Consider the following 16,549-nt stretch of genomic DNA (forward strand, 5'->3'; position numbering starts at 1 on the left):
GTAGTGAGGGTTTTATTGATAAATAAATACAATTTTTGACTTATTAACAGACATAATCATTATAGCGCCAAAGCTATTAGATCTATCAACGTAATCTTTATTTTTATTGGATAAAGCATAAGGAAGTAAAAAATAAATACTGCCTCACTTATGTATAGTTTTGTTAAAGTGTAAATAGGTATAATTAAATCTATACGTTTCAATGCATAAAAAATTTCTAAATATTCAACTATTGGCCTATCGATTTGAATTTTTCTTTATTCGATTCAGTGTAAAAAAAAATACATTGCAAATAACGTCTCACTAGTCTAAATAGAAATGTCAAAGTTTTCTACCCTTCAGAAAATTCAAAATGGCAACTAAAAACCTCCTCAGATGAAAGTGAATCTTCTGCTTTCTGCTTACTATTTCCACATTTAATTACTCAGGAATGGGTCTCAAAATTTAGGACCGTAATGTAAAAAAGTTGAATGAGCTAATTTAGATTTGTGAATTTCCTTTTCTTCTGCTATAATTTAGGCATCTTTTCCAACTAATTTTCACGCCTGTTCACACCTGGCAAGGCACACAAATAATGGCTATAAAACTTTCGCAAACTTCAGTTTTTCAATGAGATTACGCTAAATTTCAATTTGAGATTATGCTAAAAGTACACCACTGATACCTTGCATTTTTAGGCACTACTTGTAACTATGTATTGGTAGAAACATATATACATTTCTAGCTCACTGCTGGCACAAATAGATTTTTTTTGTTTAAAAATCTAAGAAAAATTCTATCGTCATTCTATTTTGTATGATTTTTGTACGAAGTATTTATGTTCTAACAGATAGTGGGGAAGTAGTGGAGGCAAAATAACTGTCAATGTCACTCTTCCTGCTAAAAGAATTTCCATACGTAGATAGTTGTGTCCTTCATAAAATATCAAAGACAGAAAACACCTAAAACGCTAATATTCAATTCTGATTAAGAAAGAAAAAAAAATTTTCTTCGAAAATCAAGAAAAAAACTATTTTCTATAAGGAACATTTTTTTTTAATGAAAATTTCAATAAAATCAAGAATGTCAACTATCCAACTCTTACCACTGGAGCAACTTTTCTTTGCTAATTCTATTTCTTCTACAATGGTACATTAAAGTTTAGAGAAAATTGAATTCAGTTAAACCCAGAAAAAACACTGGAGTTTCAAATGTCGGAGAAATGTTTTCAAAATATCAAAATATAAGTTAATCATTGTAGGAGAACATTCACATAGAGTAATCCAAAATAATCCTTTCATAATTTTTTAGCATTTTGATATTTGAAAAAAAAATTTCAGCTTTGAAATTTCATGCCTTACTCTAGGTTAACCTGAACTCTTTTTTCTCTTAAATTTAAATTTTAATTTAATTATATTGGTGAAAGAGAATTTGCCATCGTGAAGGGTTTCTCTTGTGGTACAACGTCCTTTTAAATAAATTGTCTAATCCATTATAGCCCGTGAAATACACCATAAGCTCCGACATTTTTTGAGACTATTAAAATTGAAAAACTGAAACAAGAGAATCTAGAGTTATTTCTGTTTCACATACCTCTGTTGTTTCTAGTTGCGGTTCTTAAGAATCAAGTTAGGAAAGTGCGATTTTCGTTTGATAAGAGAGAACCTAAAGAGTGAAAAAAGCATGCATGTACTCGGTGGACCTTGGCTGAATCAAGGATTGAAGTGCAGAATCTCCTGACCGGAGACCGATTCTCTAACAACTGTACTACCACGGCCCTTATATACCTCTCGGGAGTACATCACTACTTTTACATCAGTTTACGCTCTGATTTAAGATCAGCGATCCCATGAACTACGAAATAAACTACCTGCTGTAATATTTTTATGAAAATTGCTTTATATTCTAATTTTTCAGTATAAAAATCTCAAGGAAATTGCTCAAAAACCAAAATTCTAGTCTAATTGACAATCACTATATTATATTTCGTAATATAATTTCGAACATGAGACATATTAAACTGAAATAAGAAAGTATACATATTAGACAGGAGAAAAAACAAAATACTAACAAAGTCTGATAAATCCTCAGTATAAAATTTGTATTGCAGAATATCCCTCAAACGTTGTTTCAAAATTTACTTTGGGAGTAATAGCTTTAGCCATGTACACCAATCCTTGAAAATTGAAACATTAGTATTTAATACCTCTTTGTTAAGAAATTTTGAGTGCAGAGTAAGCTTGTGGAAAGTCATAAGGAAGTACGTCAGTTTCTCACTTCATTTTTAAATAGATTGAAAACCTTTTAGTTAGGAAACAATATGGAATTGAAAACTACTTTAAACATAGTTCTAAAAGAAGAAAACTTCGTGTAAAGTTTAAAAATTATTTGTGACAATTATAGTCACAAATAATTTTGCCATTATGGTGCAAAATTATTTGTGACTTCGAAAGTGCGAAAAATATTAAGAAAAGGAAAAATATCGTAGTACATTTCTATAGAACTGAGTAGAGAAGGAGAGGGAAAGGGGCAGGGTGAAGACATGGATTCGGTCGACCGTTGGATACAATAGTGAGGACACGAATAGGGCAAATTCAGACTGTCATAAGTGCCACATTTGTACCGTTGGATTCGCAAATTTATTCACTGCTTTTGGCAACGACATTAGTTACTCAATCGGTCGTTCTTTTTCTAAAGGTGGTTAGCAGTGTTGATTTGGTGTATATATTATTATTTATTAGTTATTCCTAATATTAAGAGAAATCATGGTATGTAAATGGTTTTAAAATCTTTAATATTTATTTATAGCTAAAATTCAGATTATTGTATCCCTAAATATTTGCATTCCAATGAGAAATGCATTGCTTTGTTGCTTGTTAATGCGCATAACACATGATTCTTCTGCTTTGTTAATGAATAATAAGTTTTACATTTATGTTTATTACTAATTTTTTTAAGATTTTATTAAATATAACTCAAGATAATCTTTATAATCGGCACGTATTTTCATATTTGTTATATTTTTGCGTATTATATAATCATTTTAATGACCGGTGTTACTTTCACGGAATTCCGTTTGGTTCGAATTTTCAAGCTTACATTAGGTTATTTTAAATATTTATTTACAACTTTTTATTTCAATAAAGTACATTTTCTTGGAAATATTTTCGTGAGTAACACAATGAACTTTAATCACTAACTTATTTTGTAGCATTCGTTCAGTTAAAATGAATTAAACATTTGCAAGAAATGGTAATTTCTGAATCAAGGTTATGATTGCTATTCTCAAACTCATATGGTAATTATTCGTATATAAAGGCTATGATTATTCTTACGCTGCAAACTTATAAGATTTTCTAAATTTTATAGGCATTTTAATGAGACTTAGTAAAATTTTATTTAAGTGATGCACAAGCAATTTATTAAGATTTGTTATTAAAGATTTATTCTTTGAACACAAAACATTCCCTGCATTCATTAGGAATGCTCTTTAAAGAACACTGTGTCATGAAAATGTGGATAAAATGTAGGGTTAATACAAGAAGCGAAAGAGAAACAGGAAGTAAAAAAAATTTCTCAGTTCAGAAATGTAACTTTAACATTGAAAATCGCATTCTACCTTGGTTATCTGTTATCGTCTTATCTTAAGGGTAAAAAGTGACTGTAAAAAAATAGTCTATAAAAAATGTTTCATTATTTATACTGCTTTATAATTAGAATAGAAAAAAAAGCAAAGCAAAAAAAAAAAAAGAAAGTTCTCAATTTTTGAAGGAAAAAATGACTAAATACTGGATTGAATATACATAAATAATGAGTTGTACATAACTGATTGTTCAGTATAAAGTAATCTAGTTCCTATTTTTCAAAATTATGCTTTTTTATGTCTTTCAGAACATAAATTATCAAATTTTAGAAACAAATATGTCCAAAAACTATTTCTAATAATGTGTTGTAAAAAATATCATTTTAAATTATTCTTTATTAAATCTATTAAAATTTTTCCCCAAAAGACTTTTTCCAAAAAGTACTTTGCGGAACATTTTTTCGCTAAATATGGGGCCAAATATTTGACAACTGGGCTGTATACCCAATATTCCCTAGCAGCAAAATAACTCGAACCCTTATTGGACTAATATTCAGGAATCTTGGCTCAATGAGTGTTCAAAGGGTTATTTTCTGATATTGGCTCTATATAGAATTGTTTGATTAACCCGCGTATTTTTACAGCTTCTTTGCAACAAGGTTTGTTGATTTAAATCAAATGATTTTTTTAATAAATATATTGATTTTAAAAGTTACAAAACAGTGTTTTAAATTATTGATACTTTTATTATTTTCTTTTATTTTTAAAATTTATTTTAAATAAATCGCTGCGTTAATTGATTTTAGTTAACGAAATTACTTTCTTTCTTGGTGTGTGTTAAATTCCAACACATTCGAAATTACATTTTTAAAAATCTTTTGATTCATGAGATTTAAAGTACAGATTATAGTTCACATTTAATGCTGTCTTAATGTAAACTTGCATAGCTGTGGAAAGTAATTACTAAACAAGAATTTTTTTTAACAAAAAAAATGCAAATAATATTAATTAAAATATCTACATTATATTTTATTGGGGGGAAATGTGTATTTCTAAAGCTTGAGGTTATATTAAAAAGAAATTACCCTAATATGCCAAAAATAGAAAAGGCTAACGAATTCAGATATTTTTTTCCTGATATAGTGTCATTCTTCCCTTGAAAAGTCTATTTTAGGCATTAGAGTTATTAACTGGTATTTTTTTTCTCATAATATGTTTACTGTGTCTTTGACATTATCAGATTTTCTATAAAGAAATTCTGTGAAAAAACATTCCAATGAGTACATAATTTTTTTAAAATTCTTTTTAGCTTATCTATTTTGATATAGGATTAAAAATTATTATTTTAATATCAAAGTATATAGATTAAATATTTATTTATTTTTTGATGGCTGACTATATTTATAAACACAATCTGTTACATTTATTTTGTCATATTAAAAATCAAGAGAAAAAAAAAATCATAATTTTAAATAAAAATTATGTTTTGCTAATTGAAAATTTGTTTTAATAGTTAAAGAGTCTACCCAAGCCAAATTTGCTACCGCTTAGCGGTACCTCCACAAATTCAACTTAAGGAATAACAGTAGTTTCACAAAATACTTTTTCTTAAAATTTTATTTTTTGTATCTCGTAAGAGGCGATAAATCCATATTTGTGTGTTGATTTTTTAATATTTTTAATTTTCACAAATTGTGTCTAAATTTTCGCAAAATAAGTACCTTTCAGAAAAACCTAGACAGGCCCCAGAAGTATTCATTAAATTCTCTGTTTCATTTAGTCTTCAAATTTCAGTTATCAGGGGCCTGTCTAGGTACTGCTGAACGGTAGGGGAGAGAGGGGTACATTTCAACATGGGGCACCTTTCAACAGTGTTTTCATCATAGAAAAAAAATGGGTGAGAATTTCTCACCCTTTCTCAAAAACAGGGTGAGATTTCAGAAAGTTAAGTGAGATTTCTAAAAACTGAAAAAATACAAATAGACTTGGAAAAAAAAAATTTTTTTTGTTATAATACATTTTTAACGTCTTCTATTTTTTAAAGCATTGAATATTTTTGCTGCATCATCATTGAAGATTTTGCCTTTACTAGGTATTTGTCCATCTTACATTAGCGCATAAAAAAATTTGAACGTCTTACATGAAAAACCATACCTACAGTAAACACGTGGTTGCAGAGAAATGTGTTCTGAAAGGGTTCCGTGGTTCGGAGGGGTTGTGTTCTGTTGTTCGAAAAAGTTCTGAACAATGCCTACTGGTAAATAGGGAAGCTGGATAACGGGGCAAGTGTTGAAAATAATGAAGATCCAGGAAGAAAAGTGAAACGGATTTTATTCTAAATGACATAATTCGAAGCCTTTTCCAAAATGCGAGAAATTCGCGAATTTTGAAATTGATTTATAGAATGCGCGAATTTCTCGCGGCAATCATTTTTTAATGCGAGAAAAGAAAAAAATATGCGAGATTCTCGCGTTCTCGCGCTGTAGTGAAAACACTGTTTCAACAACTAGAATTTCTGCTTTCTAATATTGCTTAATGATTCGCCAATATGCCAGACAATAAGCTTTAACTATGCATAACTGTTGACATTTAGTTTTAAGCACTTTCCTTTTACCACCGTTTTGTTATTCTGAATATGTTATAACATTCCAAAAGTAAAAAGACAGTTTTGATTTTAAAACTGTTTATCTACCAGTAATCTTTTAATAAGGTAAGTGATATTTATTCATCTGCTAGTTTATTTAATTCTGCTTCTAACTGTATTATTTATTAGTAAAAAGTCTTTTTCTAAAGTGGTTGATAATATGATGCTTTAAACGGAATGTCTGTACCAGGGGCAGATTTCAACAGAGCTTAGGAGGCACATTTCAACAGTGTTGAAAGGTGCCCCTGGCTTATAATTTTTTTGTTAAGTAATCTTGCTGAAGTCATTAGTCTGCAAAAAACCCATTAATACATTCAAAATACTAAACTTTATCTGTAAGACATTATTCTAAATTTTTTGAAAAACTTGTGAATGTGTTCAAGGAAGCATGTTTGTAAAAAAAAAATTTCAATTATATGAAATTTTTTTAAAAGCTTAAAATCAAGTTTCAGTTTGTTGCATTGTTGTTAAAAATAGAATTTATTTACAAAAAATTTATTAAAAGCGCCAATAAAATAATTATTTTAAAATTTTATAAAAATATTCAAAAATTTTTTATTTAGAATAAAAATAATTTAATTTTAAGAAAATTGAAAAGTTTACAATGTAACATTATATTTCATAAAATTCCCAATCCTGTTATTTTACCTTCTTACAATTTATAAAAATGTTGCGAACATATAAAAAAAGCACACTAAACCAGAAGTTAGTGAAGAAAACATTGAAAAAGCAATAGAAGCTGCCAGAAATGGTGCATGTTTAAGAGCAGCAGCAGACTTATTTGGAATAGACTTTTCAGCCTTATTTTATAAATTAAAAAAAAGAAAGTCAAATAATTGTTTGGTTGGTGAAACCAAACAATGTACAGCTAACACAAAATGCTACAGTTCTAAATACACAAGCCAACAAGTTTTTGATGTCCAGCAAGAAACCCTGCTTTGTGAATACATAATTACATGTTCAATTCTCAATTATAGTCTAACGTACAGACAAGTTTGAAAACTTTCCTATGATAACGCAAAGAGTTTCAACTCCAAAATTCCAAGTAGCTGGGACAAAAATAAAACGTCTGGAATTGACTGGGTTAAAGGTTTTATGAAGCGTCACCCACAGCTTACTTTAAGAAAACCGTAAAACACCAGATTTGCAAGAGCTCTAGCTTTTAATAAAGAAAACGTTCAAGAATTTTTCAACAATTATGAGAGAGCTCTTACTTCTGGTCATTTTACAGTGGATCAAATATATAACTTGGATGAAACTGGAGTTTTAACAGCTCCAAATGTTGTTGCCGAGCTAGGAGCTCGTCTGGTCGGGCAGGTAGTTTCTGGAGAGCGAGGAAGCATGATAATCAATGCTTTATTTTCCAGAAAAAGAGGATATTAGTAGTATAGAAAGAAATGACATTAAAATGAAACTGCCTCAACCAGGGTTGGCAAGATTTTGCCACAGGTGGAAAAAACCATGGTAAATACCGGTAAAAACCGTTCTGGCAAAAACAGGTTTTTGCCAAGCAAATTGGCAAAAAGTGGCAAAAACCTATATTTTCACACACATTTTTGATACAAAATTATTCCTAAAATTGAAATATATACTATAAATATAAATAATTACAAAAAAATTAACAAAATTATTATTCCATAATTAAATGATAATGTAATAATATATCATTTTAGTAGTTTAAAACATTATTGATTGGAAAATTTGTGATTATTCTTTTTTTTCCAGTGAAATGAACTTATTTTAAATTAATATAACTATAATTTAAAACATAAAATATCTATCAATATGTGTAGTTAATTATTGTACAAATAATAATTTTTTATAATAAATAATAATATTATGCAAATAATAATATTTATTTATTTGTAAAAAAACATTTATTTTAGGATTCTAAAATGAAAAGAAATCTTTTCTCACAAACTTTCAATCTTTTAAAAATTATTACCATTATATTAATTATTAATATGTTAAAAATAATTTTTTCTTGTAATGTATCAAAATTATTATTCCTTATGATTGATTTAAATTTGTTTCAAGTATTTTGTAATAATATTTAATCAGCAATTTAGATAATTTGGTTTTTGCCGGTTTTTACCAGTTTTTGCCGGTTTTTACCAGGTTTTTGCCACTGTCCTGGCAAAAACCCCTTTTTGCCGGCAAAAACTCCAACCCTGGCCTCAACCAAGTTTAAGCTGCGTAACGGGCTCGATCTGTATTTTTCATGACATTCTCCGTTAACTTTGATTTTGTTAAGGACAAAATAATGTAGAAAAAACCTAAATCAATCCAATATGTTCTTCCATTATTATTATTTTATGGATAAAGTTAATTTTCCAAAATGTATGATCTTGTTACGTTCTCATCAATTGTTGAAATGTGCCCCACCACTTGTTGAAAACTGCCCCCCAGGAGGGGTAGATTTCAACAAAATACATGGTTCACTAAATATGTTAAATTAGGTATTTTGTCTTTGGTTTAGACCTTTGGAAAAAATTGAGAGGTTACCTCAAATATCAATTTAGTAAATAAAAATTAGAACTTAGATTTAGAAAGCAATAAAACTTCGAAAATAATTCTTAAACAAAAACTGTTGAAAGGTGCCCCCCTCTCCTAGTAAATTTGACCTGGACAGACCCCAGGTTATGCATTTGTTTCAAAATGGTTGCTATGCATTCAAAGCTATGTACTATAATGAAAAATTATTTTAGTAAGTTAGAGCTTCTAAAATATTGTTTTAATATTAATTTAATTTTGATTAATAATTTATAAAGTTTTTTTAATCATAAATTATAAAGTTCTTTCAATGTATTTGAATAAAAAAAAATCTGATTTTTTAAAGTTAAAAAAAAAAAAAAAAACAAAAAAAAAAAAAAAANAAAAAAAAAAAAAAATCACCAACGCTGCTTTGCAACTAATATTGACCCTATATTGAGTTGTCAGATTTACCCGATATTTTATATTCATTATTCAGCCAATATAGGCCCTACTGTTTGTCTACGATGCGGGGTCCCTCTTTAACTGGTTTCGGAGAAAGAAAAGGAGACCTCTTCATCGAAACCACCCTCTCTAAAATGCCCTTTTCTTGTTTCCATAGCACCAGACTGCCGCAGACTTAGTGACGGTCAGAGACAAACAGTCTAGCTCTTGTATATAACTAAGACAGTATATTGATCGTATATAGGTCAATATTAAAAGTTTTAGACATCTCAATATTGGTCACTTGGTACATGTTCATATAGGACCAACTTTGCTGGGGCCAGTGTAAAACTGTTGCTAGGGTTCATTACATCCCTAATAAACTCTTCCCAATATCATCAGTAAAGTCCTAGGTACCTACAGAATTGTAGCTGGCTAGTCTTAGAAGTCGTATTTTTAAGCTCATATTAAGAAGTGTAAGTCCCAATTCTTCAGTTGTGTTCTTTGAACTTTAGTGTTGCAGTCAGATAAAATATATATATATAAAAAAGAAACATAATTTAAAAATATTATTTCATTTTTAGGATGTTTTTCTTATGGTTCGCCGAAAGAAAACTACCATTTTCCTGGATGCTAAAGAAAATACGACAGTGTATGAACTGAAGAAAATGGTTGAAGGTATTACCAAAGTCCCTCCTGAAAATCAAGAGTTATACAAAGATGATGAGGTATATTCCTTAATAGAAATTTTTCTTTTAATAAAATTCAAAAAGCAATTGTCTGCCTGTTTGCTTATGAAATAGGGTGACCCGGGGTAATTCACGATCACTCTGTTTCTGGGGTAAATAATGATCACCCAAGTTTTATTTTTAAAAAAATAATTTTTTTTTAAATTTGAGACATGGTCAAGACTGCTTGTACACTTTACTAAAGTATAACAACATTTACTTAATAATAGTTTTTTGTTTAATCTAACCAAATAAGTATCTTTTAAACTGCTTTCTGTATTCTCCATTTCAAAGATGGGCTTCAAAATGTGCACATTTCTGCAAAGATCCCCCTCCTTCTCTTAATAATAAAAATGAGTTACTTTCTTTTTCTTTGATATAAAAATAGTGTAAGCTTTTGTTTAATTGTTTCACATCTACTGTAAACCAGGGTTGGCAAGATTTTGCCGCAGATGGAAAAAACCATGGTAAATACCGGTAAAAACCGTCCTGGCAAAACAGGTTTTTGCCAAGCAAATTGGCAAAAAGTGGCAAAAACCTATATTTTCCAAGATGAGAGGACAAAAACACATTTTTGGTACAAAATTATTCCTAAAATTGAAATATGTACTATAAATATAAATAATTACAAAAAAATTAACAACATTATTATTCCATAATTAAATCATAATTTAATAATATATCATTTTAGTAGTTTAAAACATTATTGATTGGAAAATTTGCCATTATTCTCTTTTCCAGTGAAATGAACTTATTTTAAATTAATATAACTATAATTTCGAGCATAAAATATCTATCAAGATGTGTAGTTAATTATTGTACAAATAATAATTTTTATTTATTTGTAAAAGAACATTTATTTAAGGATTCTAAAATGAAAAGAGGTCAAAAACTTTCAATGTTTTAAAAATTATTGTCTTTATATTAATATGTTAAAAATAATTTTTTCATGTAATGTATCAAAATTATTATTCCTTATGATTGATTTAATTTTGTTTCAAGTATTTTGCAATAATATTTAATCAGCAATTTAGATAATTTAGTTTTTGCCGGATTTTACCAGGTTTTTGCCACTGTCCTGGCAAAAAACCCTTTTTGCCGGCAAAAACTCCAACCCTGCTGTAAACATTATTATTGTTTATAGGAAACTATATCAAAATGTTGCCCCCTACAGATGGGGTAATTGATCACTGGGGTAATTCCTGATCATTGTCATTTCTTATAAATGGTATAAAAAATAGCTAATAAACAACTAATTGTCTTTTCTTAAATAACAGTTCATATTTATTAAGTGGAACAACTATGAAATATATTTTAACTGTAATCATAATATTTGTTTTTAACTCTGTACAAGACAAATGTGTTCTGATTTGTACCATTTCTGGTTTGTCTTACCTTGCTTCTATATTAAATTTATGTGTGTAAATTTTTAGAATAATTGTTAAGTTTATAAATTAACTTAATCATAAGCCTAAAAAGGATACTATGCTTTTAGAAAGCAAAATCAATGAATTTCTTTTAATGATTGAAAATGAAAATTTCAGTGTGAGAGCTGCTGTCAGAGCTGTTGATATACTTAACTTAATTTTACACTCTCACTTAATAAAGTTAAAAAATCCAACAAAAGTTACCCATGTGGGAACTCTTTTTTTTATATTCCTGCAGAACATGAGCATGTGTTGGAAGCTTGCCTAAAATGTATGGCACAATGCAAAGATTTTTGGAATATTTAAAGTGTTAATCTTTATTCCTGCTTTTAAATAAATCGTTTTATTAGCTTCTTAAGCATATCTTTTTGGTTTATTTGTTTGATCTTGATGTCTTATTTGTTAATTATAATTATTTTTAAACATCCCCTTTAATATAAAAACTGGTGATCAGTAATTACCCTAGAAATGATCAGGAATTACCCCAAAAATGATCAAGAGAAAGGGTAATTCCTGATCATGAAAAATTTAAAATCTTTTAAATTCTAATTTGATTTTCAAACAAAAGAAGGTAGCATAGGACTCATCTCATAAACCCTCAAACTTCCAATTAATATTAAAATTCTATCTTGAATAGATTTTTCACAAAATAGATGTTTGCATTTTTTGATCAGGAATTACCCCAGGTCACCCTATAACTTTAGTTTAAAAGCTGAGTATTAGTCAACTGGTCAGTTCTGCATTATTGTCAGCTTGTTTAATGTTTTGATTTTTGAAAAATAAATAATCATTTGACATTAGTCTTTCCAAGCGACCTGATAGTTTTCAAATGCCAAGTTGATAATTTTTACCTGACTTCATTATTCTTCATTTAATAGTAATTCTTTTATAAATTTTAAAAAAAATTCTATTAAAAAATTGCAATAAAAAGATTTAACACCTTAAAAAATAATAAAATATAATTCATGAGTTTTGGAAACTTACGGAACATTCTTATTGAGTCTGCTGCATTTTATGCAGAACGACCAAGACAAATAATTGCTAAATGTTTATTATTAGAATTTATATTTCGATATCAAAAAACTTTTAGGTCAGAGAACCAGGGTTTGAAAAAACCCAACTCGACTGGGTTTTATTGAAAAAACCTGAGGAAAATTAAGTTTTATTTGAAAGAAACCGGGGGAAATCAGGTTTTTTCATTTAGTGCTCATAAACTTTAAGTTTTATGGTGTAAATATTTTTATTTATTAAAAAGAGTTGTATAAGCTTAAACATGGAAATAAATCCGAAAAGCTATTTTAATTTTATATGTATTTTATATTAAGTTTAAATAACGCATTATCACTAATACATATTTGAATCTTTATCGTTTAAGTACATAACGTTTCATAATTTTTAACCCAAACATTATAAAATATAAATGCAGTAATATAAAAGGAACAAGTTTGTTAATATTTTTGTTTTCACACGCATTTATTTACTATATTTATTAAACATATATATATTATCCAATATAAAATTATAATCAGTAAAAACTAAAATTTAATCTGACTTCTAACTTCAATAAAAAACTGAAATAAATATTTAATGGTCTTCCATGTTTTTATAAAAAGATTAATAGGAAGCAAAATCAAAATTATGTTTATAATTATAAAGAGTATCAGTCACTTCTCCATTTTTTTCAATATAATTAACAGTAGGAAAATGATTTCATTTTTAGATAAATAATTTTAAAATGTTCTCTTATAAAAAGTTTAAGTTAATTTTTTTAAAGCCAGAAAATAAAACTGTTTAAATTTTTAATGTATCACTTAGTTAAAAAAAAAATATTTCTTTTCAATTTTTTTAAACATACAAATTAATAATAATAATCTGTTTATTAGTATATAAAGCATGCAACTATATTTGAAAAATGTATCTTTTCAGACTATATTATTTAAATTTCTATTTCATTAAAATATTACCTTTTGAAAAAAACCGCTTAAAGTTTTCAATAGTATCTTCCATAAAATTATAGATTCGAGTTTCTTTTACTTTAAAAATATTAAAAACTTAATCATATAAATCCTGCAACTCTATTTGACAAATTCATGAAGTACAATGAATTATATAAAATTTGATGTGCAACAATAAGTTTTAAAGAAAGCATTTTTTTTTTATTTTTTAAGCTCACTTATCAGGTGGGTTTTTTCACGGTGGGCCCACCCAATAAAACCTAGGCCAGTTTTTTCAAGGTGGGTCCACTTGGCGAACTCTGCAGAGAACTGGCCCATTGTAAAATGATATTTTAGGCGTTGCATACGCATTAATTTTTCTGAGTGGTACCTTAAAAAATGACGAATGACTATTATAAGCTGAAATTTACTTTTTATTTCGTGAGTGTTTAAAGTTATATATATATATATAATTAATTTATTTTCATTGGTGTGCTGGTCAAAATTATTTTAAAGTAGATTTATAAATCTGAAAAATATTAGAGCAAGATATGAATTTTATAATACCTCTTTAAATAAAAATTTGAAGAAAAAAAATGATATTTTATAAAAAATACTTAGCTAGCAGTTATGGCATTTGCATTATAATTTACCGTATTCTAATGCTTATATGTGAATTATTATGACAATCTGACATAAGTTTCACACTAATTATTGTAGATCATGGATCCGAGTAAAATGTTAGGGGACTATGGCTTAAATTGTACCACCGCTAAAGCCCAAGCTCCAGCTCAAGTTGGTTTGGCTTATAAAGATAGTGGTAAGTATTTGTTTAGATTATCTTGTATGATTCTGTTCATATTATATTGAAAATACATTAAGATTTAATTTCAGTAGATTTACTGTTCCGAGCACTAAAATTGCTAAAAGCATTATAGAAGACTTTAGTCAAATAAAATATAACTTCCAGCAGGGCTCGAAAAAACTCAGAAATTTTACCCGTCCTCATTTGAAACTAACCCGTATCTTCTAAATAAATAAAAACATAATTTTCTCCTATTTATTACAAATATTTATATAAATTGCACAATGAATTAGTAGTTACTAGGATTACAAATAATATGATTACATTATACAGTTATAAGAGAAATACTGGGTTACTAATAGTAACTTACTATTTATTTTATGAAATAATTTAAATGACTTAAGTCAAGTTATCTGGAATGTCAATTTATCCGAGGGTACTGCGTTTTTTTAAATGAATCAAATATGACGTTTGCCAGTTCCACAAGCAAGCCAATGATTTACGGGGGTTTCTGCACAGAAATCTGAAAGGGGTTTTGCATTTAGGTAGATGTTCATAATTGCGTTTAACGCTTCTTGTTTAAGACCAGTATGTAATGTTTTTTTTTTTGTAAGTTCATTGCTGAAAAGTCCCTATTAACTGCTACAGTACTCCCAGACAGAGAAAACATCAATTCCACCATACGCAGTATGTTGCTGTATTTCTAGATTAGTGGGTCATTTTAGAAGTGAGGTGCTAGACTCTTGTAAGATAACAAAAATTGAAAATGTATCACCAACATTAACGGGAAAATGGCCGTCCGTGCGGACGTCGGATTCGAGAAATTCGTTGTTCGCTGGGAATTTTTGACCGCCGAGGACGGGAGCCCTGACTTCCAGGCTGCAAAGAACATTTTTCTCTGCAGAACAAAAAAGTTCAGTTGTGGTACAATTTCTTTTAGGGTAATTTAACTTAATTTCGCCTAAATCTGTAACTTTATTAAATACGCTTACTGTCTCCCTATTCTTTTGAGAAATTGAAAGCGTGTACAAAATGTAATAACTTTTGAACAGTTTAATTAAAGAAATGAAATATATTTTCATTTTTGTTTTGTAATTACTCTAATTTCCTGAAATGCACACAAGAGAAACAGTAGTAGTTGCTTATAGATCAGTAATTATTTTACAATTCCAAAAACTGTTAACATGTGTCATTCATCTGGTCATGTTAATAAATATTTTGTTACTCTTTTGTCACATTTATTATCGAAGAATGTTATATAAAAGGGACTCTGATTGTAAATTATTACCTATGTCGGTTTTGTATTTTTAAGAGTATTGAGCTTTTTAATTAATTATAAAAATCATGTTTACCATTGAATATTCTACATCTTAGTAAGGCAAGCATAAATTCTGATTCAGTAGTGTGTAGTACAAGATCTACTGCCTTTTTTTATCTACTTTTTCATAGAGAAAGACAATAAATTTAACGTTCTAGTGTCGACAGATAATTCTTCGTACACTTATGTCTATTTCTCAAATACGATAAAATTTCAGAAAAACTGGCAATTGCCGGGGAAAGCTAGATTCGGAAAAGTCAGGAAAACTTAGTTTTGTCCCAAAACCAGGAATTGTCTGGGGATTTGACACTCTGTGAAATTGCGAAATTTCACTATTCCATTTGCAATAACTTAATTTGCCATGTTAAGGTAGAGTAGAGAATTTTAGAAAAATCTTTTTTTTTTTCTTTTTTTTTTTTTTTTTCTGCACCGACCTTCATTGGGTGCATTCTCAATTGGTCTTTAAAATCCTTACTATTATTATTGATACAATATGGTAACATGATGAAATGAGTATGTTAATGTTTTCAAAATGTTGTGAGATTTTAACACTTTTTAAACATTCTCTATGGAATGATGATCTTGAATGTCATTTATTTTGAATAGTGCAATATAATGTTTTTTTTCCCCTCAATATAGTTTTTTTTTTTTTTTTTTTAGTGCAACTTCAATTGGTAGTTCAATTGCAATTGCTAGTTTTAATACTTAGCTGTGTTTCATTTGCATAAAACAGATTTTGGAATATGATATATAAGTATCATTCATTGCAGAAACCTTTATTCTACATTGATATAGTAAATACAAAAGTTCATTTTATAAATGGTTTGTTATATTTTTATCACAACAACACAAAATAAATGTCTTTGTAACATACAACTTGTGTAGCCTCGTTGCACAGCGTTGTTGTCACAGAATGTTACAAAGTTTTTATAGAAAGATTTTTTGTTTGGGAAGGGGGAAATTTTGATTTTCCTTTCAGCATAATTTTTGAAAAAATGTTTTTTTCTGCAAATTTTTTTTTCAGTGATGTCTTTCTTGCAAATAAAAATTGCCTTTTTTATTCTCATTTGGGATTTTAAAAAAAGTCCGTAATAACTGGCTTCAGCTAGAATTTCAAATTAATAATATAAAATAATAAAAAATTGAGAAAACGCAAAAGTTTAGAAGATAGTTCACTTTAAAAATGATCTTTCTTTCGTTTCCCCCCCCCCCCCC

General features: G+C 28.2%; 1 protein-coding gene across 1 annotated transcript in view; it reads left to right on the plus strand.

Annotated features, from left to right (window-relative positions):
- The first annotated feature begins 2,554 nt into the window (after window positions 1-2,554).
- Window positions 2,555-16,549, plus strand: part of LOC107445656 (elongin B) — a 16,593-nt gene continuing 2,598 nt past the window's right edge. The window contains exons 1-3 of the mRNA XM_016060102.2: window positions 2,555-2,747; window positions 9,707-9,850; window positions 13,932-14,031. Of these exons, the coding sequence (XP_015915588.1) occupies window positions 2,745-2,747; window positions 9,707-9,850; window positions 13,932-14,031 (247 nt within the window). The 5' untranslated portion in view covers window positions 2,555-2,744. The remainder of the gene's footprint in view (window positions 2,748-9,706; window positions 9,851-13,931; window positions 14,032-16,549) is intronic.

This window comes from Parasteatoda tepidariorum, chromosome 6 (assembly GCF_043381705.1).
Source record: "Parasteatoda tepidariorum isolate YZ-2023 chromosome 6, CAS_Ptep_4.0, whole genome shotgun sequence".
NCBI lineage: Eukaryota > Metazoa > Arthropoda > Arachnida > Araneae > Theridiidae > Parasteatoda > Parasteatoda tepidariorum.